Source organism: Beta vulgaris, chromosome 5 (assembly GCF_026745355.1).
Source record: "Beta vulgaris subsp. vulgaris cultivar EL10 chromosome 5, EL10.2, whole genome shotgun sequence".
Taxonomy (NCBI): domain Eukaryota; kingdom Viridiplantae; phylum Streptophyta; class Magnoliopsida; order Caryophyllales; family Amaranthaceae; genus Beta; species Beta vulgaris.
The window spans coordinates 44,392,158-44,419,694 of NC_079206.1; the positions used below are offsets into that span (position 1 = coordinate 44,392,158).

The window sequence follows — 27,537 nt, forward strand, 5'->3', positions numbered from 1 at the left end:
ATGAATCTTGAATCAAGAAAGCAATTCTTGATCACTATTCAGGGCTATGGTCGAACTCTTTAAGTCTTAATCACACGTTTGATACTTGATTATTAGAGAAACTAAGTAACAAGGATATGGAATTATCAAATCCTAATCACACCTTTGGAGCTTAATACAATGTACCATAATAAATGTTAGCCGTCATCTAAAAATGGTAGTAACAATTGGTAAAAAAAATCTAGTATCTCACATTAGTAAATAAAATGATCGGGGCATCGGCGACATTTCTTAGATCAACGTACACCTAGTTATGCTCTAAAACTTGTCAAAAAAAAAAATATCAATATATCTACTGAATTAATTTGGCTAAACAACATACATTAGAACTCAAATATGAATCTCCTAATAGAAAAACTTTTACACTATTAGCTTGGTGTACAAGTTCTGAATACTAATATACTATTGCAAATATTTGCAATCTATGACTAAAGTTTTTACAATGCTAAATTGCAAGTTATAAAATGAAAATAATAAAATTGGTAGCAAAATCATACTCCAATTTAATATAAAAGAGAAAAAGAAATCATAATCATATATGACGAAGGCATGAGCCCTAATAGGGGCGAATCCTGGATTTTAATCTTAGGGAAGAGAGGCGAAGATAAGCGGGCTCAACTTCAGTTAATCTTTTTTGTCAATTTGGAACTTGAGTCTTAGGATTTTAATTAATCCCAATTTCTATTCCACCTCTTTGATTTTGTGGATTATTATTAGTTCCTTGAGTTGATGAGTTACTGTTTGGTGAAAAAATAAATTGTTTGAGATCTATGAGAATTTGGCGTAGAGGAATCTCCAGATTCCATGTAAATTCTTTTTGAAAAGAGCTGGTAACCTTTTGGTTTATTCTCTTCATTCTTAAATTATTTTTAAAACTTTAACTATATCATATTCTATCAACCACTTCTTAAAATTTTACAACAAAGCAATAGTATAAAATCAAAATCATACTAATTCATAATCTTTTTAGATTTACAAAATTATATTATTAATTTATATTTACTTTACATATTTCAAATTTAACATTTAACTTCACAATTTATTTATAATATACGGTAACATGATTAATAAAATTCTATTGACGATACAAAATTTTAAATTCTGTGATACTAATAATATAAATTTATAATCAAATAAAGAATGGTAAAATAACAAATTAAACAAAGTGCTCATAAATCATAATCACTTTACTACTTCAAGAAAACAATAAAAACTTACACCAAAGTGAAAAAACTAATGAAAAATTGCTTTTGGGAAGAATAAAAAAATTATATTAACTTGGTTGAATGTGTATCAGTGTCTATCGTGTCAAGTGCCTACAAGGCCTCATGTATGTTCTCTACTCCTCTACTGTGTACTGAGTTTGCTTGGGGTACCTTATATTGTACAGTGTACCGACTCTTTGTTGCATGTTGCTGTTACTTTTAATAAAACAAAAAGTGTTCATTTTTTTTTTTTTTTTCTCTTTTCTCTATCTATAGTAGTCAGTAAAGTTGAAAAAGACCTTTCACCTTTTCTGCTCTAAATTTTGGGTTGTGAATTTTTAGTAGTTAGGAGTATGCATGTAGTATAGTTTTTTCTTTTTTCTAACAGATTTGGGATCTTTTAACGGATTGTGCTTCGCAAAATATATCAGCAAATGCCCTGGTTTGCGAACAATCATAAAGCTACTAGAGTTGCTTTGCTCCATGAGAGATCTATATGACAATCTTTCTCGATCTTGATGCAACATTTTCTCATCTAGTGAGTACTCTATTTTCTATCAAACTCTACCTCTACATTATACACTACTTCCTTTTATATAGAAAAGGTCATGGAGACATTGAATGCCATCTTGTGAAAGATGTTTATAGAATCTACTTTTACAACTCAAATACATCCACCAAAGTAAAAACAAGTAAAACTAACTCAACATTCACTGCGTGACACAATCTCTAAAGTTAAAAAGATATAACTTTATGACCCAACACTCAAGTGTTTAATCGCTACTTAGGGCCCAATCCATCATTATGTTTTACATGCCTTCATCTCTAACAATGAATTCCCAACTATCATGACAAGTAATCTTCAAAAAATTCTTGTTCTAGGGATATCTCCTCTATTGACTTTATTCGATCAAACACGCATGTGTTTAACTTTGTTCACATACTCTCCTAGTTAAGCAAGAAATAACTGCAGTGGTGGACTCTTCACTCGACATATTAGAAGCCAATCAAAGCTCGTTGGGTGCAATGCAAGTACCAAGCGGAAGACATGCGAAACCTCTAGCATAGCAGTCCAAATAAATTCGAAAAAACTCAACAACACAACGCCCCACACGAACACATCTGGCCTTCCCTCCAACAAAACATACAGTAGTGACTAATTCAGTGTCTGTGCGCTACCAGAAGTTGCGACCCCGTAACTATGTATGGTGGTGGTAAGTTCTAAAGTTGCTACCTTTTCCTCTCTAAAATATATCAACACTTGTTTTCCTCATCATCCAATTTTCGTCATAATTTTATACTCTTCGTTTTTGTTAGGGTTTTAGGGTTTATGTTTTATGCCAGAGTTGTCTGCGGCAATTTAGGAGTTGAGACTTGCAATTGCGAATTGTTACTGCATTCTTGTTTTATATAAATTTGTTTTTGTTCGTCTACAAAAAGACCGTCTTACCTTGTTATTATTTGAGTTAAAGAGGTCACTTGAAAAGGAGCGTAGATTAAAAGGGACCCCCTTTAAGGGTGAGAAAGTCTCGAGGGAAGAAGTGTCATACTCTCATTTGAGAATTGGGGTAAGAGGGAAGCTTTTCAATATGTTGCAAAAACTTAAGGTTGTTGTTTCCAGATTGTTACTTGTCTCTCTTTGACTTTGATTATCTGGTTGCAAAATATTAAAATTTTAGCAATTCGTCTAAGAAAGCATACATAATGCATTCATGTATTGTTTAGCTAGTGATGATTTGTACTTTTGTCTTAAGGTATTGTTTCATCAGCTTAGCTAGTAGACTCAGTACATTTCGTGAAACTCCGATTTTTGGTTATTCTAAATTTATTTTTATCTGTGAAATTCCTGCTGCCAGATGAAGTGTCAGCAATTGTAATAGATTTGGGATCTCACACCTGCAAGGCAGGCTATGCTGGTGAAGATGCTCCCAAGGCTGTCTTTCCTTCTGTAAGTGCTTTATCGCCGTCTGCAATCAAATTTTGAGGGCTTCTTGTTCTGTTGTTCATTGTTATGCTTATTTTATTTTTGCCATCTTTCTTCTAGCTTTCCAATTGTGGCACTTGGGTTTCTCCATGTTGCTTTGATAGTCTGCCTGGATTTGGGTAGTCTTACTCGGTACCTGAGCTTGATATATACTCTATACTCTATAGTGATAAGGAATTTATCCCTCTTTCAGTGAAGCTTACAGAAAAACTCACACTCTTGAATCAAAGATCAAACGTTGAATGAGTTCTTGCACGAACATGAATGAGGGAACAAATTGTAAAACTAAATTACGGGATGTCTTTTTGGTGGGATCGACACAAGAAAAATAGGACTTTGACCTCTTATCCATGCAACTTTCCTAGTATCCCTCCTAAAGTCCTACTGAAATTAGGAAACAAAACAGAAGTAGCTTAGCGATATTACGTGTGAGCATGCCTTGTTAGTACGCAACTTTACACCTTAGCCTAGTCCACTGCAACAACTTGGAACCAAAACCAACAAGATGAAGTTAAATCACATTGATTCATCGCAACTTTACACCTTGCTGCCCATGGTACCCTTATAAGGTTACTTAGTGACCAAACAAGTCCACTGCAACAACTTGGAACCAAAACCAACAAGATGGTTCGGCTCTATTACTAAACTAAGACCAAATAACAAAAGTAAACAACTTAGAAGTCCAAAATACTCCTTAAGCAACTACAAGTGAAGTTAAATCACATTGATTCATGGAAACAAAACAAAAATAGTTGTATACCCAACAAGCTATAACAACTTGGACTTGATGTGGAATCATCCACACGGCACTTGGACAACATAAGCTCAGACATTCTTTGTTGGGATTTGTGAGCTATCTGCCTATCTCTCACACCTGGAATGTACTTGTCACTCATTCAATCTCTCCTACAAGAGCTTCATGGTGGAGAATACAATAGGTTTCATTAAACTTTCCTATCATATGGATTTTCAGCATATCCTGAATGGCTTGTATTTGTGATTACTGTAGTATTAGTGTTTGTTTCCAAATATGCTAGTGTTCATCAATCCAATCCTTATGCCTTCTGACAAGCTATGAAATTAGGATTCCTCGTGTCCAGCTGTGTGAGCATGTTAAATATCATTTCTTCTCATAGAATTCTCAAACTGTGTAAGGGTTTCATTAGCTCCTAAGATGATATTGTTCACACATCAAAAAGTGTGACTTGTTATCTATAATCTATGTTGCTCGGACTCTTCATTTCACCTCCAGTACCCGTGTCGGATCCTCGACACTCGGACATGGGTGGGACACTTGGACACTTTGTTTTGGGCTAAAAAATAGAAAAAATTCCAAAAAATAGCCGAGTCGGACACTTAGACACGTATCCGTGTCGGACATGGGTACCCGAGTCTGAGCAACATAGTCTATAATTGCTTTAGAATTATTCTACTGGTTTGATGTCTCATCAGTGGTTGATTAAACTTTCATTAATATTATTCTACTCATCAGGAGGTGGTGGGTGTGTCTTCTATTGGATACATTTCTCCTTACCTTCCTATGCATTAAAGTGTACTATATGTTAGTTATGTACTGCTAGTAACATCCATAATTGTGCTTCTTAGTTGTCTTTTGTACTTTTTTGGAGTTTTATTATTTGAATTTATCTTTGTACTTGTGTTAAATATGTTATTAAGGTGGTTGGAGCAATTGATCAAATGGAGGTTGATGTCCCTGATAATCCTGAAAAAAATACGGGACCAGCTCCTGATTCAAACAGTACTGTGAAAACCTTTGAATCAGAGAAAGAGAAAAGCAAACGCAAATTCTATGTCGGATCACAGTCCTTGGGATATCGTCGCGATAATATGGAGGCAAGTTACTGATATACTTCTTTCTTTCCTTTCCATTCCCCTTTCTGATTTAGTAAAACTGTCATTTTGGAGGATATAACTGAACAAAGGCTGCAAGATTCACCGAACAAGTGATAAATATTGAAATAACGATCTGTTGCTTTCTTTCACCTTGTTGCTGTTAGTAACATAGCCGAAAGAAGATTATGGTGAATGTCGTGTATCCAAAGTTGCACCATACATTTCTTGGTGTTCTCATCTTATGGTGTTTTATCACTTTTATGGTGTTCTGTATTCTACTTTACCAGGTCTTATCACCCTTTAAAGACGGAGTGGTTGCGGATTGGGATATAGTTGACAGCATATGGGATCACGCTTTCAGGTGACAAGAGTTTTTAGATATGTCTCTACTGTTAAACCAGTTATACTAGTGTTGATAGTAATGAATGGAAAAAAAAGGGAAAAATTCACAAGAGAGGGTCCAAGTTTACTATCTTGTGATTTTCATAGGTCCCGATTTACTTATAACCGGTTTAGAAGGTAAATTTTTTAAAACATTTTCCATCTTCGAACACTTCCAGCAAGTGATAGAAACCTATAAATTGGGACTAGCATTTAAAATCTTACCTTCTAAACCGGTTATAAGTAAGTCATGACCTATAAAAATCACAAGACAATAAACGTGGCACCTGTTGGGAATAATCCATAGTTGGGACTTATAAAAAAAAAAGGGTAATAGTTGGGCCCCCTCTTGTGAACTTTTCCAAAAACAAGTGTGAAAAACACTGGGAATGTAGTTTTATCGTTTTGTGCATGTGGTATTCAGTACTTACTAATCTGGAACAAGAGGGAGGAGAGTCATTTGGTAGACAATAAGTCACATTGAAAGGGGGAGGAATGAAGAACAAGCAAATGAATACAGAGAAAAATAGTTTGAGCAACAATGGCAAGGGGGAGAAGGGGGACATAAAATTATAGTTAGACATGTCAGAGAAGGAGAGTTACTAGTGATGTAGTCTTTGACAGTGCTATACAGATGGACAAACAAGGGAAAAATTTAAGTGGTACATGAATATCTTCATAAGAAAGCCTTTCCCCTTTTGTATAAGACAAATTGCATCTCCATAAGCTCCAATTGCATCATAGGAATTACAAAAAAAAAAAAAAAAGGTTCTTTCGTATACTTATAATTTTTATCGTCAATTCTGTCATTTTCATAGGTTTTGTGATTCCATGGATTATATCTATTTGTACAAATACCTAAACGATTCCTGCTCGTTAATATATGGAGTCCAATAAGCATAGGGTTTAGGTGAATTTCCCTTCTTGTATGAGACTCCTGTAATATGTTTCTACGTAATTTATGCTTCAAGGAACAAAGGTTGTTAGTGATGGATGGATATATCTCTAATACTATTAGTTAAAAGAGACCGACTTTAAAGATGAAGGATGTTAGGTCTTCAGCTGTTCTACTAATATAAATTAAATTTTTTGCTGAGATATATCGACACTGCCTTTTCTTCAATTTATTGATATATGAGATGGGGGTAATGAAAATCAGAAATGGAATCAATAATCTGTACTACCTCTCCTTTTTTTCCCTTCTCCTTGTTTTTTTCTTAGAAAAAATGGATTTAGTCCAGGGAAGAAGAAAGTCGATTCAACTTCCTCAGGCTTAAATGAGTATAAGAAAAAGAGAGTTGGGTAAGGGGGTAAATTTATGGAAGTAGAAGATTTTCGTTTACTAATATGTATAATGTTTTCTAATGAGTATTTTCTTCTCACTTTATTAATATTTCTATCATTGCTTTCTGGAATATTTAAGTTCAATTGTTTTCCTGCTTAATAATTGTTCATTAGGTATTGATGTGGCTTCCACTGAGTTTTTGAAATATTGTTATAGATTATATAAGTGATATTCCCTTAATATCACATAATGTCCAAACTAGAATGAAGAACAACACTTGTAATTTTGTTACTTTCATACTCTTTATCTTTGATAAGTTATCTAAGCTTCTTCACTCATCCAATCCTTGCCTATCTTATATTTTCAATTAGCCATATATTTATACAAGGCACATATTGATTTCTTTGATAATGTTTTTTAGGGAATGTCTACTGATTGATCCGAAGGAGCATCCAATGCTACTTGCAGAGCCGTCTTCAAATAATCAACAACAAAGAGAAAGGTGAGCTTGTGCTATATATGTGAGCTTGTGCTATATATGAACTCCTTATATAGACAATCTCTCTGGGTTAAAAGGACTGTAACTCTTAGAAAAGATTCAAAAGCTAACGAAATGGAAGTTTAATTTGAGTGGATGGTTGGTATGGAGATAAGGAAGTGAAAAGCAATCAAGACCCTTGTGGTATACATGGTGTTTGGTTAATGGTTCTCTTTTCCATTATAATTCCCTTTTCCCCTTTTTCATTTTTGATCTACCCATCTCTAGTTATGATTTTCTCCCGAGCTTCCTAAATTCCAAAATTTCTCTACACCTTGACCATGACAGCACCACCATAAACACCATCCTAACCCAACCTCCATCACTATCTCTACGAACAACCCCCACCACTCCAGTGACAAACTCACTTGTAGCATGCACATCACCAACCAATCACAATTCAATTCCCATCACCAACAATCAACCCTAAAGCCCTAATCCCCGCCTACTACGACCTCCAAAACCCACCACAACCCACAAAAATTGAGCCTTAACCCCTAATAAGAATTCCAAGCGCACATAAGAACCCCATAATTGACCTTCAACCCCACAGGCCCCACCACAATTTCGACCTACAATTCCCACTACAACTGACTAATATTGAGCCGTAGCCCCTAATAACAACTCCAAACACGCATAAGAACCCCATAATTGACCTTCAACCCCCACTACAAAATCGACCTCCCATTCTCGCCACAACCGACGAATATTGAGCCTTAACCCGAAATAACAACTACAAATGCACATAAAAACCCCGTAATTAAGCTAACCACCATCGACACCAAATCCCACTTACTACACACCGAAAAGCAGAGTCTACCACCACCACCTCAATTATCATGAAAAAAGAAGAGAAGATTTTATTGAAGATTGAGAGAGATCATACAAAGCTACCATTAGAGCATGAGATTTGGTTTTTGATGATTGAATTCGACCACTAGAGCTACCGATCTAGAGCTTTTAGATCACCACATGTCTTTTTTTACAGTCTGCGAGTGGAAAATACACGAGCAATGACTAGTGATGGTGGTGGGAGAAGAGCTTGATGTAAGAGGTGTAGGAACTTGTGGGGATGGAGAAAAAGAGACTATATAAGAGAAGTAGTTATCATGTGGTATCTTGCTAGAATTGTCTCAATGGTTATTTTTGAAATGTCAAACTCTTTATAATTTTTATTGATGTGTATAGTATTATTATTATCATTCTCTTTGTGGCTCTTGCTATTTCAATATAATTAAATATATTTTTGCTTCATTTTTCACTACATTTCTCTTTTAAAAATTGTATTTTGTTGGTCTTCGGGAAAGAATGTCCCTGTTGGCTCCTTTTATGCTAGGGTTAAGGTTGCACATACTTTGACCTCCCTATGCCCTATCATTGGCAGGATCATGAGATCCATACATGCTTGCTGTTGTAGTCCTCTATGAGTGCAATTGAAAAACTTGAGAATGCTTGTGATAAGCATACTATAATCTCTTTCTGCTTGGAATTTTTTTGGCTGAAACTCACTTGCGGCTTTCCAGTATTTCAAATGCCAAATTCTAATGAGATATGCATTTTACAGGGCAGCAGAGCTGATGTTTGAAAAATACAAAGTGCCAGCTTTATTTTTGGCCAAGAATGCAGTATGCTTCTTTTTCATCATACACCTAGTACTGATGTATAGTTGACCTGTGAATTCTTTGTGCTTTCTGACCTTGTTTGTTGGACTGTATTATCTTCAATACCAGGTTCTTACCTCATTTGCATCAGGCCGAGCAACCTCTCTAGTAGTTGACAGGTAGGAGTTTGCAAGTAGTTCCATTAAAGCTTTCTTGTTGGTTTCTGGGGTTGTGAAAAAGGATTTTTTTTTATTATAAAAAGTTAATCTTTTACATCGCTTCAGTTGACACTGTAGTACAGCTTATAAGTTATAACAGTGAACTGCTGACCTTTGCAGCGGAGGAGGTTCAACCACTGTTGCCCCTGTACATGATGGTTATGTGCTTCAAAAGGTAAGCCTTGGTTTTTCCATTTTAGTGTAGTTGTTTTCTTGGCTGTTAATTGAGGTAGTAAGAACTCTTACATAGTTTACACTAAAGGTTTTCACTTTCATAAACATGAAAAGTAAGCAAATCCACTTCCACTGCTACTGCTTGTTGCATGGACCTATTTTGCGCAAAAATGGAAACAGAGAAATGGGGGAAACAAGAAAATACAATTTCCAAACAACTAGGAAACTATGATGAATAATTTTGTCTGGAAAACAAATCTGAAGTTTTTGATCTCCGACTATAATGTATAAATGAAGAAGATTTGAGAGACCATATTTATTATCAAAGAGACCATTATATGAAAAGATAACTTTGAGACTTGTAAGAAATACAAAGGGAAGAACTCGTTGGTCATCTAATGAAGGGGTTTTCCCCTGAGTTTCCAAGTCCGTTGATTCAGAAGGCACGCATATCTATTTACAAGTTCCATTTTTCTGTATACATTTTGGTGTTCTAAACAATTATTATCAGTACAAACATTTGAAGCATGAGATGGTGCTTGAGTACTGAAGTTTTCTGCTGTATCTGTTATATGTTTCCCTGATATTTTATCCTCGTTCACATTGTAGGCAGTCTTGTCTTCACCAATTGGGGGAGACTTTCTCACTGATTGCTTGACAAAAAGCTTGGAGAGCAAAGGCATCATTGTAAGATTCAAGGAACGACTTTTGTGGCCTTGTATGATTTGAGCATGTCTCATATGATTTTTGTATCCTATGTAACAGATAAGGCCTAGGTATTCGTTTAAAAGAAAAGAGATACGTCCTGGAGAATTTCAGGTATTCTAACTGCTTGACCTCCCCTTCCCAGCCTTAGATGGATGTATACTTATGTAGATGTTATTGCTGTTGTTGGTTAAGTGCATTGTGTGACTTAATGTACTCTGTCATTATCTTTAAAATTTTGCTACCACTGTGCGTCTATTGCATGTTGAATTAGCTTGACTTTTAGGCATTTAGCTGAAAAATGATCTGCACTTATTTTATATGTTACATGTACTACTGTACATTATTTGAATTTTAGAATCTGTGAGTATTCTATATAGCACAGATACAGAAACCTGTCTTTATAAGTTGGGAGGGGACCTTTGATTTTATGTAGGCTGAACTTGAATTAGTATTGCATTGAAAGAGCCTTTTGCCTTGTTTACGAATTTCTTTTCACATGAGAGGTTAACAAGAACTAAGATCTTCAGTTGAAGGTTAACTAATAATTTTGGCAACTTAGCCCCCTAGTCAAGCAAATCAGAATGTCAAAAAAAAAAAGAAAATCAAAGACAAAGGTGCATGTACAAAATTATGGTGCTCAAGGCTAACAGTATGGCTCCGTTTGGTAGCGCATAAAACGTTCTCCCGGAAAACTGTTTTTCCCTATTTTCAGTTTTACATTGTATCCTTCTTGCCAACACCTCTAAATCAATAGGAGGGCGCCCGCCTCCTCTTCAGACGAGCCTGGTGGTTGTTCGGTTTCCGCTTTTTGGGGCGGGAGTACTTGGTCGTTGGGGTTTCCTTTTCTTCAACCAATTCGGCTATAGGCAGAGGTCGAAAAAAAGATTGAGGGGTTTCGTTATACTTGATGAAATATTTCCAGTTTTTTCCTGAAACTTTTCTTTCCTTGGTTCTCCACTATCCCATTAGAAAAGGGATGGAGGTGGATTCCGAAAATAAAAGAGAAAGTTGAAGGCCGCCAATAATTCAGATTATTGTTCTTTTTTTTTAAAATAGAGGTTACACGTTAAAGTTGTGTATATGGGTTGTAAGTACTGATACATATATGTTACCATCAAAAATTAATATTACTTAGACAACTCGATTTGAATTTAACTTGAAATACGTAGATTAGGTTTTGGATTTTTCGACTCAACTAATTAAATGGACATTTCCAAAATAATTCTTAGTAGTGTTTTGACTTTGTTCAATCTCTTCTTGGTACCTGTAATGTTAGTGTCCAATAAGCTAACAACGCGTATGTAAAGAATTCAAAAGTAGTCACCATGGGATTAAAACTCGATCGTTCCATTACGTAACGGCCGTTCTATAACAAATTTGGAAGTTGCCATTCGGAGAATCCTGTTATAAACGCCGCAACATAAATCATGTCCGTCTCACCTCATTGTCCGTTATGTAATAGTGACTCGCCGCGTTAGAACGTTCATTTTACGTCCGTTCTTTTGACAGAATTGACGAAAAAAAGCATAAATAGTAAGAAAGAAGACAACATACACACACTCAAGAAGGGAGAATAATATAGTAGGGACATTTAAGTTTGGATGTTTATGAGTTGTCATATTTTACGAGGAAGAAATACTTCTTAAAGTATAAATTTGTAAATATGACGTTAAATCCCTTATATTTGAATTTTTTGAAAAAATTCAAGTTGCGTTAGCCGCGATCTATTCCGTACATCTGATATACGTGATAACGCGAATGTTGCCACGATTTATTTCTATGGTAGTCAGACTCATTCTAATGATTTATATGTTGGAAACCGACAAGAAAAAACTATATCACCTTTTCTAGTTTCCATAATTTTGTCTTTCATTTCCGAAAGAGGCCAGAAGGGTCAACTGACAACAGAAAATGATGAAGAACAGGCATAAAGCTAATACTTCATTTGTTTTTTGAATTGTGCTATATTGACTGTTGACACTAAATATTCCACTTTGACCATCATGTATTATCTATACATGAGTAAGAACAACCTTCTATGATTTTTAACTTATACATAATTTGATTTGTTAACACGCTTTGGCAAACGTGCCAAGTCCTTTGGGGAAACTTTTAGAAAAATGGGGAAGTCTCTAAGAAATGTGATCCCATTCTCACACTCAACTCTGTCATTAAAATGTCTGCATCTTGAAGAAAAAAGTTGTTGCTCTAAGCCATCAAATACAATGAGGTTGAGGGTAAATTTCTAAAGCACAAATGTTACACTCTGAGGTGGTTGTGAATGTTGTTTGACTTCATTTTGCGTACTTTTTCTTTATTTATATCATTATATGAGGATTGGGCAATTTTTTCTTTTATTATCTGCCTGATTTATATTGACTACTTTCTCTTCATTGTGGAACCTCGTAGACTGTTGATCTTGATTTTCCCAATACGTCAGAAAGTTATAGGCTCTACTGTCAGGTATGTTTAAGTTGCTTCTTTTTTGATATTTAGTTTGATTTCCATTTCTAATACTTCTAAAAATTGTTGTTTCATAGAGGGTTATTGCCAGTGACATTAAAGATTGTGTGTGTCGAGCACCTGATACACCATACGATGGTTCGTATTCTTTCCAATCTCTCCTTTATTTTTCTATTTTTCTGTCATTCTATTTTTCATCAGTGTCTTTTTGGATTAGGTATAATTTTGATTTGATTTGTGATAGCTTGCTTGCTATATTTATTTTTAATTCTTCGTCCTAAGTCCTAACTTGGTGTGCATTCTGGACTGTGGTTCCCTTTGTTTGTAAAGCTTTGCAAGACGATAGCATGTGTTGTTACATGGAACATAGCATGTGTTACATGGAATATAGGAATAAGCAGATTGTTATGTCTTGTCAGTTTTTTGGGTGCATCCACTTTGTTTGGGTTTACAATTCAGTGCCTGCTGTTTTTCTGATGAGTGTTCAGTCGCTGGCTGATAGTGGTGTTACATAACTTTTTTTTTTTAGTGAGCAGTCAATATTATACTATTAGAAAGGCACCAAGGGGGTGTCACCCACATACAAAAGAAGGGCAAGGACAGATTAGAAGCTTAGGCCCTCGAGCTATTGTAAAGTAGTTTATGCACAAAATAAAGTGGAGTATGTTACTTGTACTTTTCATTTGACATGAAGTATTCATATTAATTTATTGACGCTACAACATGGTATAAACACTTTACATTTCATTTTGGACCAAACACATGAACTCATAAAATAGCTGAAAATTTGACTCCTGGCCATGTTGAAACACGAGCTGTTGAGTTTGATTAATATAGAGTGACTTCTTACAATCAAAAGGTAATGACATGTCTTGTACATGAGGCATATAATAATATGCTCACCTAAGTCTTGTCTTAGAAGTTTAACAAATACCATTACTGAAGATTTCTCAAAGTATTTATGAAGTTATTCTCAAGTAGTAATGGTCATTCCTCAGCAATTCGTTCTCAGGTGGCGCTCAAAAGCTAATACTTGACCCCAGTCATAACCGTCAAAGATTGGAACTTGCAACGATGAGGGGAAGGTATACCCTTAAAATCCTTTGGCTTCTTTCTAAGTGAACCACCAAAGCGCCAATTGTACCATTTTTCACGCTTCAGTGAGCCAACCTTTTAATGCTCTCTTCATTCCAACATTCAGACAACAAGGGTTAACCCATCCCAAACAAGTGCCAAAGAGGTAGAACCCATGAGAGTATTGGATGATCAACATGTTCTTCCTCCTTAAGGCACAACTCGCAACAACTTGTAATGAAAAAGTGCCTTCGCTTAGGAACATCCTCAGCTGGGATCATTGCTCAGACCGCCTTCCAAGCACAAGAATGCTTTAGTAGGAGCTTTCATCTTCCAAATATAAAGAGCAGAGAAGACTATGTACACATTCCTTGCCAGGAAGTTGTAAAGCTCTTCACAGGAAAAGAAAATAAAAGCCACTCTTCCCATGTTGCCAACTCATGTTGCTGTTTTTGTTAGTTCTGGAGTATTTTTCTTGATTGCTGCTTCCATTCTTACCTTTATTTTAGTTTTTTTAACGTGAGGGGTAAAAAAGAAGATTGACAGCCATCTGCTTGGATTAAGCGTGATTTCTATGTTATTTGTACTCTTCATTTGACGTGAAGTATTCATATTAAATTATTGACTCTACAATATGGTATAAACACTTTACATTTCATTTTGGACCAAACACATGAACTTATTTCATAAATTAGCTGAGTTTGACACTTGGCCATATTGAAACACGAGCAATTAAGTTTGATTAATATAGAGTGACTTGGCACAATTAAAAGGTAATGACATGTTTCGTGCATGAGGCATATAATAATATGCTCACATAAATCTTGTTGTATAATTTTAACAAATACCATTAGTGAAGATTTCTCAAAGTATTTAGGAAGTTATTCTCAAGTAGTAATTGTCATACTTAAGCAAGTGCTTGTTACATATCAATCATCACTTGCTGTAAACATATTCGTCTTGTCGGAGTTACTCGTTCCATTCATTACTATTTCTTCTTGAACGGACATTTGTTTATCGATCTAATTAGTAACTTGAAACACCAATGCATTTTATCTCTTAAGATAATGCACATTTTATGTCATTTGAATATCAATACGTTGACAAATGTGTACATTATCTTAAAGAATTTCTTGTAAACAACAGTAAGTAGTTTCATTATATATTGTTTTTATAGATGGTTTCTAGTGCCATCTAGGGTTATAGATACTTCATGGTCCCTAAATAGTAGGTGACATTTTTATTACAGGCCATTTCAAAAGAATAGGCCACTTTCTAAAAATAATCATCATTTAAACATTCCCATACTACCCTCAATGATACCCTTGAATAACAACCTAAAGACAAACAATTTCAGTGTAGTGAAGATGTAAAAATTTGATTACTGAAGGAGTATATTCTTTGTAGCTAATTGATTTTTTTAACACTTTTCGTCCTTTCGCATGGCTGTGATTGTCCTAGACCCTGTGCTGCATAATTTTGAGTGTTGTCTTTGCACTTTATATTTAGCTATCACTGCACCGAAAGTCTTTTGGTGGGTATGTCTCTTATATTATTGTTTTTTTTTTTACAGAAAGTGCATACTCAAATATTCCTATGACACCATATGAGCTTCCTGATGGACAGTAAGTTGTTAGCAATCTGTTACTAAGTCATGTCATTCATCATTACTTTCTGCTGAAGATTACCTTCCACATAAACTTAAATCTTCTCTCTTTGCTTTTATTTTCATAATTTCATTATATATTTGCATGAACTACGAAAATATACTCTGACAAGACAGATAATCTGACAATTTGTTAGCTTGCTGTAATAAATTGTGCTATTTAAGAATAGGCAATCCCCCAGAGTCCCCACTATAAAGTCTAATTTTCAAAGGATTATAAGTGTAATAATTACATAATCGATGGGCCTATAGTCAAGTAGCCTCTTTTATTAATTTATTTATTTTTGATTGCGGTCCAGCTTTCAAGTATATTTCTCAGGAATTATATGGGCTAGCAAACCAATGAACCTCAAGTGCCTAGTTCAATCGTGGAATTTTGTAACAGAAATACTGCCATCATGCAGCAGGGTCAGGGTTACCTAATTCGCCCCTACCCCCCACGAATCATGTTTTGATTCGTCCGTTCCGAAACGCGATTCGTTTGCACACCAAATCGGTGGGGAACGCGATTCCGATCGACAAAACCGGCGTTCCAAATGGTGGGTAGAGATTTCGAAATTTAGGGTATGAATAAACCCTAATTTTGTTAATTGAAGGGGAAATATAAAAAATTTTGTGCTGTAATTATGGGGCTTTTGATAGGAATTTGAAATCGAGTGGATTGAAGTGTTTTTGAAGCAACCCAAATACACAATACATTCTAGGTTTCAATTTCGAAAATCCCAGTTTCTCTCTTAACTCACCTGCTTAAAGTGCGAAGTCTTGGGATTCTTTATCGCGTCGCCGCCTCTTTGCCCGCCGGTCACCGGTCTTCTCGACGGTCGTTTTATTCTCCTTCGCAATTCAAAATTTCGAAGCAACTCAGCTTTTTCTTCTCTCTCATCTTCATCTTTTGGTAAATGGTACTGTACTCTCTGGTTTACATTTTTGTTTTGAACGTGGGGAAGGGGAAGGGGAAGGGGAAGGGGAAGGGTTAAAAACTTTAAATGACACGTGAAAGTGAAAGTACAGGCTTACAGCTGTCCAACAGATTATTTTTTTAAAAAAATATGAAGTTGTATGACTTGTATTCTTTGCACTACTTTTGTACGTCTTTCTCTGAATTATGTTTTTTTTTCTTTTCTCTCTCTTTTCTCTTTCTTTTTACTAAATCAAATTATATATATATATATATATATATATATATATTGATTTTAATTTTTATCACATAATTAGTGCGTATTATGTTCCATCGAATTATGTTCCTAAAATCCGTTCCGAAAAAATTCCCCATTGCGATCCAAATTCTTTCCACTAGCGAATCGCGTTCCCGTTCCGCGATCCAAGGCGATCCGCGAATTAGGTAACCCTGAGCAGGGTTTTATAGCGGTTTCCATAATCAGGGCATAATGTTAATTTCTGGTCCGTTATGTAAACCTGGTTGGCCATTGGGGTCAGTTACTAAAGCTTTCTATCTATAAAATTATCTTTGACATGTAGGGAAGTTTACAGGCTTAAATTTTAGCTTTCATAAGCTTCAAAAACTCTTAACTTTTTGTTTAGATAAATGCAGAATTTATGAAAGGAAGAATTATGTGGCTATCTCAGAGAGGGTGTCTTTCTAATTGGAGAAAGTTAAGAATCTACAGCAATGCCCAATTAGTGGGCTTCCCTTGCCATGAAACTAATGCAGAAAAGGATAAGGAAATTTCATACACAATGTGGCATAGTCTTCTCCTAATTCCAAACAGAGTAGATGTCAATTATCTGCATGCTGTCTGCTATAGTGGCAGAACAAATCCACGTCAAACAAGAACCTATAGAATCTTTCGATGAAATTGTTGTGCAAGCTCTCTACAAAGGAACAAACATGTAAAAGTTACAAGCACATGCACCTGAGGAGAGAAACCTGTCTGGCCTTTTCACTTAAAAGATGAAGCATATCGCTGTTCTCAACTTCTCTCGACCTTGGCTGAAATTGAAGGCTTTCACCTCTGCGCAGAGCCTTTCTAGAAAAGAATGCCTGTTTTCACGAGTAATTCCTCCATTCTTTACTAATCACTACATTTGCCATCTAAAAGTTCACTATCAATCATTATATACCCAACTTTAGTAACTCTCCCCTCTTTACATATCAACTTTCACATGGTATTGGGGGCCACATGTCTCTACTTTTTCCAGTGCCTTAAAATGTGTCCCAAGCCATTTCTGTTGATTAATAAATGGAGGAAGTATAATCTTAATTTTTCTTCATAGGCTCAGTGCAAGTGCTGAATAGTGGCTAGGAGATTTATTAATTAGAGTTTCAATCCATTGTGCAAGATAAAAACATAAGTTTTGCGATTGTTCATTTATAAATGACATGAATGCTACAGTACATATTAATCTCAGACCAGATCACATTATGAACAAGTTCTGTGGCCATCTGTTTGCAAATGTGGCCTGGTTGTGGGTGTAAGAATCCTTTCTCGCCCCTTTAAGCTTTAAGTTGTGTCTTGTGTGCAGCTGGAAGGGGGTGGGGGGGGGGGGGTCACAAAGGGGGTGGAACAGATTATGTTCCTTCTCTAATGGTTTTATTGACTTTGTTACTTCAAAAAGATGAAGTTTTAGATTCTTAACAAGAAAAGTTGATAATATATGCAAATTATATCCTTGGTGTTCAAAACTTCATATAAATTTTGCATATAATCTGTTCGGAATTCGGATATCTGGAATCTGGACCAGATAACTTTCTAATATTGTAGTAGATAATGATGGAGTTACTCCAAGACAGCCACATGAAGTTAGATGGTTGAACTGTATGGAGCTGACCCAACTATCATAAAGATTTACTTATTGAAACCATAAGAAATCCTTAATTTTGAGGGAATGAAACTATGTGACTATTATATCGAGACAGGGAATATTAGTCTATCATTTATCTGAAGTATGAACTGACGTATTCTTAGAATATGTAGTGCAAGTCTATTATACCAACAGTCATTTATGCTTTTAGTTTTGACAATATCACAGGACGATTGAAATTGGATCAGATAGGTTCAAGACTCCCGATGTCTTATTCAACCCATCATTGGTTCAGGTCAGTTTTATTATATTTGATGCTTTGCTGAACCTTTAAGCTTCAAGTGCTCATTCATTGCCATTTCAAGACATAAATTTGTTCTGTGAATGATGTTGCTCTTTAGGATGTTCTCTTTAATTTTAACTCTTTGTTGTTCATGCTCTCATACCTCCTTCTGTGTAAAATGATGATGCTAGAGTGTTAGTTTTCCAATTATAGTGATGTCCCCTTTACTTTTGTCCATGTTGGTGCTATGTGAACAAGGTTATTGGAGGAAATGTTCTCTGGGTGTACATACTATACTCTTAGTTCACGAATTAGCTTTATTAGAATTAGGGATAATGCTTTAACTGATTTTTTTGCTGTTTGTGTGTGTATTTTGTGCCATCATGATGTCTAATGAGTTATGACTACCCTTGTTTTGATAGAAGAAATAGCTAACTTTTGACATGATGTTGTAGCTAACAGTAGTTGGATATTTGATTGCAAAACTTTCTTGTATTTGTTAACGAGTGCTCCCTTTCTAAGGATTCTGCTTCTCTTTAATAACGAGAAAACGACTTTTTCAGAAGGCAAAGCTACAATTCTTCAGTTCAGTCTAAGCTATCTAAGCTAGAACTTAAGGCCGACCTCTTTTAGATTGGGAATATCTACCAGTAAGGCCTTTTCACACTGATTTGTGCCTTGCCTAAATCTTCTTCCTTAGCTACGTGTTGGAAATAAAGCAATGCTTTTTTAAAATTGAGATGGATTGATCTTCGCTATCGTGTCTCTTCCTTGTACCAGTTGATGCTGCGGCAGTGCCTAATATGAGTTTGCTCTTGCCGTACAACTTGCCCCTGAAATTGTGAAACTAATCTCTAAAAATAGAATAGAAAGACGGAAAAACGTATGCAGTATTAAATTTTCATTGCCCCTTATGTGCCTCTTTTTTGTTAGTTTTTTTTTCCTTGTCTTTTTCGACTACTGTTTGGGATTCCTCTCTTTTTTCCCCCCTCTTTGGGCCTGTTGGGTTGATTTATGGAATTATGGTAATTTTTTCAAGTAATTTTTGATTTTTTCGCGTCATCAACTTTATATCGATTAATGCGATTTCCTTGCCGTACCCGTTTTTAGAATTTCAGATTTGCGAATTTTTCTTCCCGTCTCCTGCTCCATATACATTCCTACCGGACTCGTTGCTTCTTTGGTGATTAGGTGAAACCTTTTGGTAAAGGAGCAATCCTAAGGGACTCTCTACCTGCACCACAGTCATCCTTGTCTTGTCTGTTTATTGCTTTCCTACTTAATTGAATATCCCCTTGGTCTTGTAATTGGGCAATCCTTCTATTCAATTGCCGTTGACTATTTTCTGCAATCAGCATGATGACATTGTGTTTTGCTTGATGTTTGTGAACCAAGTTGGTCGCTGGAGATATGGTGTTAGAATTTGCCATATCTTTCCATGTTGAGACTTTATCTTATGCTCTATAGGCACTTAACGCGTGATTTATTATGTACTTGTGTGTTGAGCTTTGTATATGTGACCGATTACTAGTTTAGAACTGCAATATGAAGTTTTTTCTGTTCCTGTGCCACTTGAAAAACAAATATCTTGCAATGAAGCCTCTTTGTTGAGTTTTGCTGAATAAATTAATTTAAGCTTCAAACCAGTTGCCCTTTTTTCTTTAACAGTTGAATTGTGAGGTTTCGACCATTGTGTCAACTCTTTTCATGAATCCAAGGCACTTCTTTCAAATTGTTGCCAAGGAAAGTCCCCCTTGCCTCTCAACTCGATCCCGTTTGTATCCGATGAGCTCTCGCTAAGCTTGCCTAAGCTCCTATCCATAACAGACTCACAATCTTGCCCTCAGTAGGCAAGGGTGTGGGACACGTTTTGACTTTTGAGTATCTTAACATTCAGAGTTTCAGACCGCGAGACAGACAATAGAATTCTTAATTCGTGCTTCTTGAGGATCAAGTTTGGCTTTGTACTATTGCTGCTAAAGTATTGGTTCTTTTTCTAAAAGGAATTTTTCATTACTAATTCTCCAGTTGCTAGTGTTGATTTTTGGAGCCAAAACTGATGTTTACACTATATTTTATAGGCTATCTTAATGCTCTTTATAATTTATCTTCAACATGTATTGATGAGCTAGTGGCAATTGTCAGTTCATATTCATATGTTTTCTGGCTATTTAACCTGCAGACAATTCCAGGCATGGAGAGTTATGTGGAGACTGCTGCTTCTGCTCGTGGCCTACCTCAGATGGTAATATCTTTGACTTGCCTCTTTATTTGATATTTTGGCTATCATGTATCATATTCCTCTGTTTTTTATGTTGCTTCTCTTTCTGGTAATTAAATAGTCTATGTATTTAGTTGATAACCTAAAAAAATCTTCCATGCGGTCATTAAATTTGCACTATTATACTGGACTTCTCTGAATTGAAAATCACAAGTCCACTTTGATTAGCTTGCATTGGGAATTTCTCTTAGTTTACTTTTGAAGAATTTCTTAGGATTAAAGCTCTGGCATAGTTGTTGGCTTGTTGCTGTTGTTGCTCAAGTTTGATATCAAAACTAAACCAAAGCAAGTTCAAGATCTGCTGTAATATTGCTGCGCAAGTGTAATCTTTTGTCGAAATCTAACTTGATGTTTTTTTTTCAAAGATTGTGGCCCAAAGTTTGATAAATTTGCAGAGTTCTAAAAGTTGTATTGCCTGAGTGTTTTTGGAATTGCGCATTTTAACATGTAAAGATCTTTTGTGAAAAATACAGGTTGACATGTCCGTCAATGATTTTGGGAAATCTTGAGAATATAAATTGGTAGTAGTAGCTTTGGAACATAGATGAGCATTAACTTTTGTTATTCTTTAGCTATCGAAAAGAGTTGAAATACTTATTGCTGATTTTAGTTTATTTTATTACATGTTCTATGTTTTGGCCAGGAATGGGGATGGAGTGATAATATCTTGCAATACGTGGGAAGGCCAGTGCGATCTGGCATATTTTATTCGTTTTAAAATACTCATGGCTTTGGTTCCTGATGCAGGTTATTGAGAGTATTAATAAGTGTGATGTTGACATCCGAAGAGAGCTTTTCAGTAGCATATTGGTAATTTCTTACTGCTATGCTCTCTTTTTTGGTTTTGATTTTTTCGCACTGAGCTTACATCATTGTAGTCTTTCTAAATGTCTTATCCTGCTTGAGAGAGATTAAATTTGTTGTGAATCTGTATTTTTATAAATGAATTTGTGTATGTTAGAAGCATGTCAGGAATAAGGCATTAGGCACTTGACAAACACAACCTTAGCGTATAATATATGGCCGGTTAATGCCCTCATTTTCTCCTCAAACCTCGCATGAGAGTGCTCTTTAACAAACACAACCTTAGCGTCTTTGGATTGCGTACTGAATGTGGAATCTGATGTATGTGTTCTGTTTTAGTTTGCATACGTTAGGATCATAGAGTGCTATTATCATGTTTTAATGTCATAGCCATATTTAAGATCTTATGTGTTGGTTTAGAGTTTTCCTCTTATCCAGTTGTGAATCTGACTTAGTTTGCCCATTTTCTCATCTATCCTGTGATAGTCCCTAAGCGGTTTAATTACAATGAACTAAATGGTTGACCAGACTCAATAAATCCTATCTGCCTATATTTGAGAAAGTATAGTATTATATGTCTATATCAGCTCCTGACTTGTTTTCTGCGACTACTGTTATATTTGCTCGTGAACGGAAACAACAATACTTGGTGACATTACAATATAACTTAAAGGGACATTCAATCTTCATGTGGTTTGATGTGGTGGGCTGGTGGCACACTGGATGGAGCTTCCACCTAAAAAAGTGCCCCTACCTGCTGGGGCCTGCCAGAATGGGCTTCCAGGCCCAACACTAAACGATTCTAAAATACTAGAATTCTGGTGGGCTTTCCTCAAAAAGTGGTCTTAAGCATCAGAGTTTATCATGCATTCAAGCCAGATTAACTTGGACTGAACTCATACTGTATCACTCTTACTGTATCTGGATGCTGACTTTATCACTGCTATGCACACACCCCCCATATGATTCATAGGCTCTACGTACTTCACTTATCTCTATACAAGTAGTAACTAGTAACATAGTGTATCATCTACATGATTTTCACATAATTTTCATGATGCTACTTTATGTGAATTAAAAATTAGGTGTTCTACTCAAACTGATGCTATCCTCTTTTTTTTTCTTTTTAAATTTTTGTAGCTTGCTGGAGGCACAGCATCGATGCAACAATTGAAAGAACGTCTTGAGAAAGATCTTCTAGAGGTACAAAACTGTAGTCTATATCTTGTATCAATCTTTTTATATCTCTGGGCAGGAGGGGGGCTGTGAGAAGGGGTCTTATCCTAAGCTTATGGTGATTATGGGACAATGGCTGAATCAAAAAACCCAAACATAATCACAGACCTGCAAGCAACTTTTTACTGCTGGCTCTAAAAGGAATGTATGAAGCTGGGCACTGTACGGAGGAATAGTACAAAGAATTTCCGTGACCACTGTTCTATATATGAGTGACCGTATATATTGGCGGCACCCCCCCCCCCCCAACCCCCCCCCCCCAAAAAAAAGGTATTACAACGAGTCCGAATACAGGGAAAGTATCCTCCCTAGGCAATATACTTTTGATGCCCAGTGATACTCCTGAGTTTGTGCACTTTGTGTATTGGGAGTTTGAAGATGTACTCTCTTTAAAGAAGAAGGTGCTTTGGAGGTAACATTAAAGCCGTAGGCTTCCCTGTTTTAAAGTATGAATTATTGATTGTTGATATGGCTACATATTTATGTGACAGGCACGTCGAGGTCAAGGCTGAAAATTTCACACAGCCGTTGTTCTGAAATTGGACATTGGTGTGGTGATATGACATTTTTGAAACATATTCCTGATTTTAGAAAAGTCTTTTTATGAGTGATTTATGTACTAGTTCATTTATACACATAATAGCTTTAGTTTTTGCTATGTGCTATAATCTTGGTTTTAAGCATTTGTGAGCGTGTGTCACGTAAAATCTTGTCTCTCTTAATCACATAATTTATCTTTTGGTGTGGTTCATGATAAGTGAAGCGTCTGGAAAACATTGTGTGTTTCGTAAGGATTCCCTACCTATGACAATAGTATGCAAGACAATATGAAGAGTTGAAAGAATAATGCATACTAATAAACTTACTACTGATACAAAAGGCCATAGCAATAAAGGAAAGAAATGTATAGCACCCGATTGTAGATCCCACAAACTAAACAGGGTGATTTTGGGGAACCTTAAACAAGCAAAAACAGTTAAGGTGGCACGGATTTGACTCTGGGAGATAGACAGTGTTCAATGAAACGGGCCAAGTAAGATCGGGATTCTTACTGGACCCAAATCTAACAACATTTGGATTATCAAAATTACCCAACCAACCTAGAACTCCATTCAGAAATTCTCAGAGGTTTTGAAGACTGACTCGTTTAAGGAATATAAGTATTATAAATATAACAAAATTGATGCTCATTGTCTCACTTCATGGATAACCTTGAAAGAATTTACAAACTCGGCATGAAGGCGGAGAGCATAGGGAGGACAAGGAAAAAAAGATGCTAACATAAGTTCAAACTAAAGGACTCACTAGTCAGGTTGATAATTTTGATAGAACATGGGTGGCTTGGCTAAGAAAACGATAGTTGAAGGTTGGCATGGGTGAAATCAACAGGAGAGGCGTAGAGGGGCAGCTAAGATTTCCCGTTCTCTCCTCTCCCCCAGCAGGAGAGCTAGGTCCTAGCCTTTTGGGAGTCTGCAGATGCATGTAGGTTCTGATATGGTCAACTTCCAACACCTTGATGGTCTTTTGTTTAAAAATTACTTTTTGCAGATCTTGTCAAAGCCAGTTGGAAATATATTAGGAAGTTTGTTTTCTTTTCTGTTTCTTTTGAAAGTATCACTCCATTCTTTTTCTGTTCTACCCACTTTCATCCGTTCTTTTACGTTGTACCCACTTTCACTTTATACATGTAAAAATAGATTTATTTCCCTATTTTGCCCTCCCTTAGCCCACGGTGTGGGATCCATTTAAACCCATCAACTATACCTTAGTCTTTCTATTTCCCCATATGGGTAGTTGCTCCTTCCTTCTCTTCTTTATCTTTGTATCTACAGTAATTTAATGGACATAGTAAAAAGAAAGAATGTCAGCCTTGAAATTTTCGAGATACTTTTACACCTTGTCAGTACTATATCAAGGTGAAGAAAACTTCCAGCTTTGAGCTTTTATATAGTGAACAATTGTTTATTATGCAGGAGTCACCTCAAGCTGCCAGAGTGAAGGTTTTAGCTAGCGGAAATGCTACAGAGAGAAGATATAGGTCAGTTGATTTCTACTTCAATCTGCTCTTGAGTTTTCTTCCCTCCACTTTGCTGCTCTACGCTCCTCCTGTTTGCTATTATAGTATGCCTGCCTCTGGGTAGCTCTTATTATGCAGTTCTGCTGAAGTAAAATTGAGTCACTATGCTGTCATTGTGAATTGATATGTAAAAAGTGATGTGACTGATCTGATATGCAACTAACATTATCATCATACTGTATTGTGTAAGTGGAATTCAATTCTATGTTGGATATCCATCTATGGCTTTTAGCTGTTTTTATAGTTTTTTTAAATCATTTTTCTACATTATGTATAGATGGAGAGAAGTTGCTGTTCAATTAATGCCAACGGTTTCTCATTCACACTTGTTTTTACCCGAAATCCGTATTTTTGCTGTTAGCTGGTGGTTTAGTTGCTAGGAATGCATGAGGATTAGGATTCCATTTATAAATACAATTTGTTGAAGCAATTGCATGTTATGGAACTTGACTGGATTGCTGTCTATCTCCCTGTATGCTTATTTTAGGATTTGAATTCAAGAATTGGTTCTAGCAATCCCCTTTGTCGCCTTGTCCTTCCTATGTAAACATAGAAAGATAGAACCGGGACAAAGGTGTGGATTATTAAAGCATGCTTGACGAATTGATGAATCTTTTTGCAATCGGCTCTGTATTTGATCAATGGCAATGTTCTTATTGTCACAAGTCTGCATTCCTGTGATTGGTAAAAAAATATTCTCTGCGCATTTCAGGCGTGCTTCTCTTTCTCTGTCTGCATGCACCCCCTTGTCATGTGCTCGCTTGTTTCTTTGTCTGTCTATTTACAGGCGTCACCTAGCATGTATCCTGCACCCCCCCCCCTCCCTATATAGTTAAAGAAAATTCTTTTTTTCTTGGTATGGAAGCCTTTGTTATTTGTACAAGTATTCTGTATATTGACTCGTGGGTAAATTCTCCAGTGTTTGGATCGGAGGAAGCATACTGGCATCTCTTGGTTCTTTTCAGCAGATGTGGTTCTCCAAGTCTGAGTAAGACTCTTTTTTTGTTCCTCTTTCCCTGCTGCAGATATTTGGTTTCCTTACTATATGTTGTATGCAAAACACCCCATTGTCTTATGCTTGTATTCGGCTGCAGATATGAAGAGCATGGAGCTTCTTATATTCAGAGAAAATGTCCTTGAGAGCTGCCATCTTGCTTTTCATATACTCTGTGTAAAATGCAGGGCGGATCTTTTCCAAGGTCTTGCTACGGTAATCGAATTTCATTAGATGGATGTTCTAGTTTAGCTTATTTTTTAGAGAACATTTAGGTTACATATAAGATTACAGAAACTTGATACACATGTTCAGGAGGTCAGAACCCTGTTATGCTGTAAACATTATTTTGAAACGACTATTTTCTTTGGATCCTCGTCCTGCAATGTCTATTAAATTTATTGAGAGGAACTTGGACAGTATATTTTAAACTTTCTTGCTTGCTCTTGCTTTTGCTTATTGAAGCTCGGCCTCCACCTTCATGGTCCATTTGTATGGTCAGACACTTGCCATCATAGTAATTTACTTAGATGAACACTGTATGTGCTCCTTAATTCCCAGTCTAGCTACGAGAAATGATAAATTTCTTTTTGCTAGATGTTTACAAACATTTAATAGGGGTAAAATTGTCAATGTATATGAAAAAAAGTTATAGTCAAACAAAAAAGTCATCTCGAAAATTGGACACTGTCAGTTAAACAAAAAAGTGACATCGAAAATTTCGATGCTAATATATAGTGTTCATGCTACTACAATTAGTCTTCGTATAACTATAACTAGTGTTTATGCAACTAAAAATAGTGTTTGTGTATAAACAGATAGTGTTCGCATTTTTTTTTTCCATCTAAATAAGAGATAGAGAAGAGTAAAATAAAAATATGATGAAATTATATCAAAATGGATGTCTATTTGTAGAGAAAAAATATATGAATATTGGTATATTTTTTATTTTTTTTAAAAATATATTTTTTGAGATATACAAGTTTAAAAATTGCAAAAAGTAATTTGTTTTGGACAAACAATATCGTAACATGTATGCTACTTATATGCTGTCACATAAATGTTAGATGTTTGGCAAATATCTACCAAAAAGAGGTTTATTATCCCTCGTCTAACTTCTAGAGTAGTGGATCAATCTAACTTGACTTGAGCTGATCGTGTAATATGATGAGTTCACGATAAGATTCCGTCTCTGTAGTAATGAGTGAGACTTTCTTTGCAAATTATGTGACTTCATCACCATTATTGTCATTCAGTACCTCTTTTGGGCTTTTTTAAGGCCTTCTAATCATGTATGCCTTGTAAATGAAACTGAGTTTGCTTCATCTGTATTGGAGGGTATTTTAAGTAACAACAGTTTTAGCATAAGATCCGAATAATACAAGCCGAATGTCGCTCCAGTGCCGGCGATGTGAATGCAATGGATGCCAATTACCATGCTTCATAGAGTGAAACTAGCTTACTGCAAGTTTTCAAACATGATCGCAAAGGCTTTTTGAATTGAAATCAAATTTTTGTTGGGTTTGATTTCTTTCCATGTTCTAAAGTGCTATTAGTTGATTTGTTTAAGGTAAAATTGTAAAAATTATCCCATTTATTGATCATCTTTTCAAAACAATCTCATCTTTAAGTTATTTCAGGGTAAGCCATTATTACTCAACTTTCCGAAACAATTCAATTTTGACTTTGACCTACTAAACCGATCAAAAATGCCACGTGCCATAATATAATTGGGCCAAAAAAAATCTTGTGCCCAAAAAATTGATACATTGGTGTTCATTTCAACTAACTTTTTAAAATTCGGGTTTTTGAAAGGGTGTTTGTTAGTATCTGTTTTCCCAAAAAAAAAGTTGTTTCGAAGGTCACAAGTGTCATTTAATATTGTCTCTGAACATGTGTCGAACAAATT

General features: G+C 35.7%; 1 protein-coding gene across 1 annotated transcript; it reads left to right on the forward strand.

The window, feature by feature from the left end:
• Positions 1-2,114: 2,114 nt before the first annotated feature.
• On the forward strand, positions 2,115-26,050 carry LOC104893551 (actin-related protein 4). The gene is made up of 20 exons (XM_010679667.4): positions 2,115-2,458; positions 3,101-3,192; positions 4,906-5,082; positions 5,370-5,443; positions 7,170-7,250; positions 8,851-8,911; positions 9,017-9,066; positions 9,226-9,280; positions 9,889-9,966; positions 10,045-10,098; positions 12,397-12,450; positions 12,528-12,588; positions 15,098-15,149; positions 18,182-18,248; positions 20,419-20,481; positions 21,265-21,327; positions 22,462-22,524; positions 24,531-24,595; positions 25,554-25,622; positions 25,729-26,050. The coding sequence occupies exons 1-20, from the start codon at positions 2,446-2,448 to the stop codon at positions 25,772-25,774; spliced, it is 1,338 nt and encodes a 445-aa protein (XP_010677969.2). The 5' UTR covers positions 2,115-2,445; the 3' UTR covers positions 25,775-26,050.
• The last annotated feature ends 1,487 nt before the right edge of the window (positions 26,051-27,537 follow it).

Coding starts and splice junctions, on each gene's coding strand:
- LOC104893551 (XM_010679667.4), top strand. Junction 12,589..15,097: donor ACCTGATACACCATACGATG/GTTCGTATTCTT, acceptor TTTTTTTTACAG/AAAGTGCATACTCAAATATT. Junction 21,328..22,461: donor AGCTTTTCAGTAGCATATTG/GTAATTTCTTAC, acceptor AAATTTTTGTAG/CTTGCTGGAGGCACAGCATC.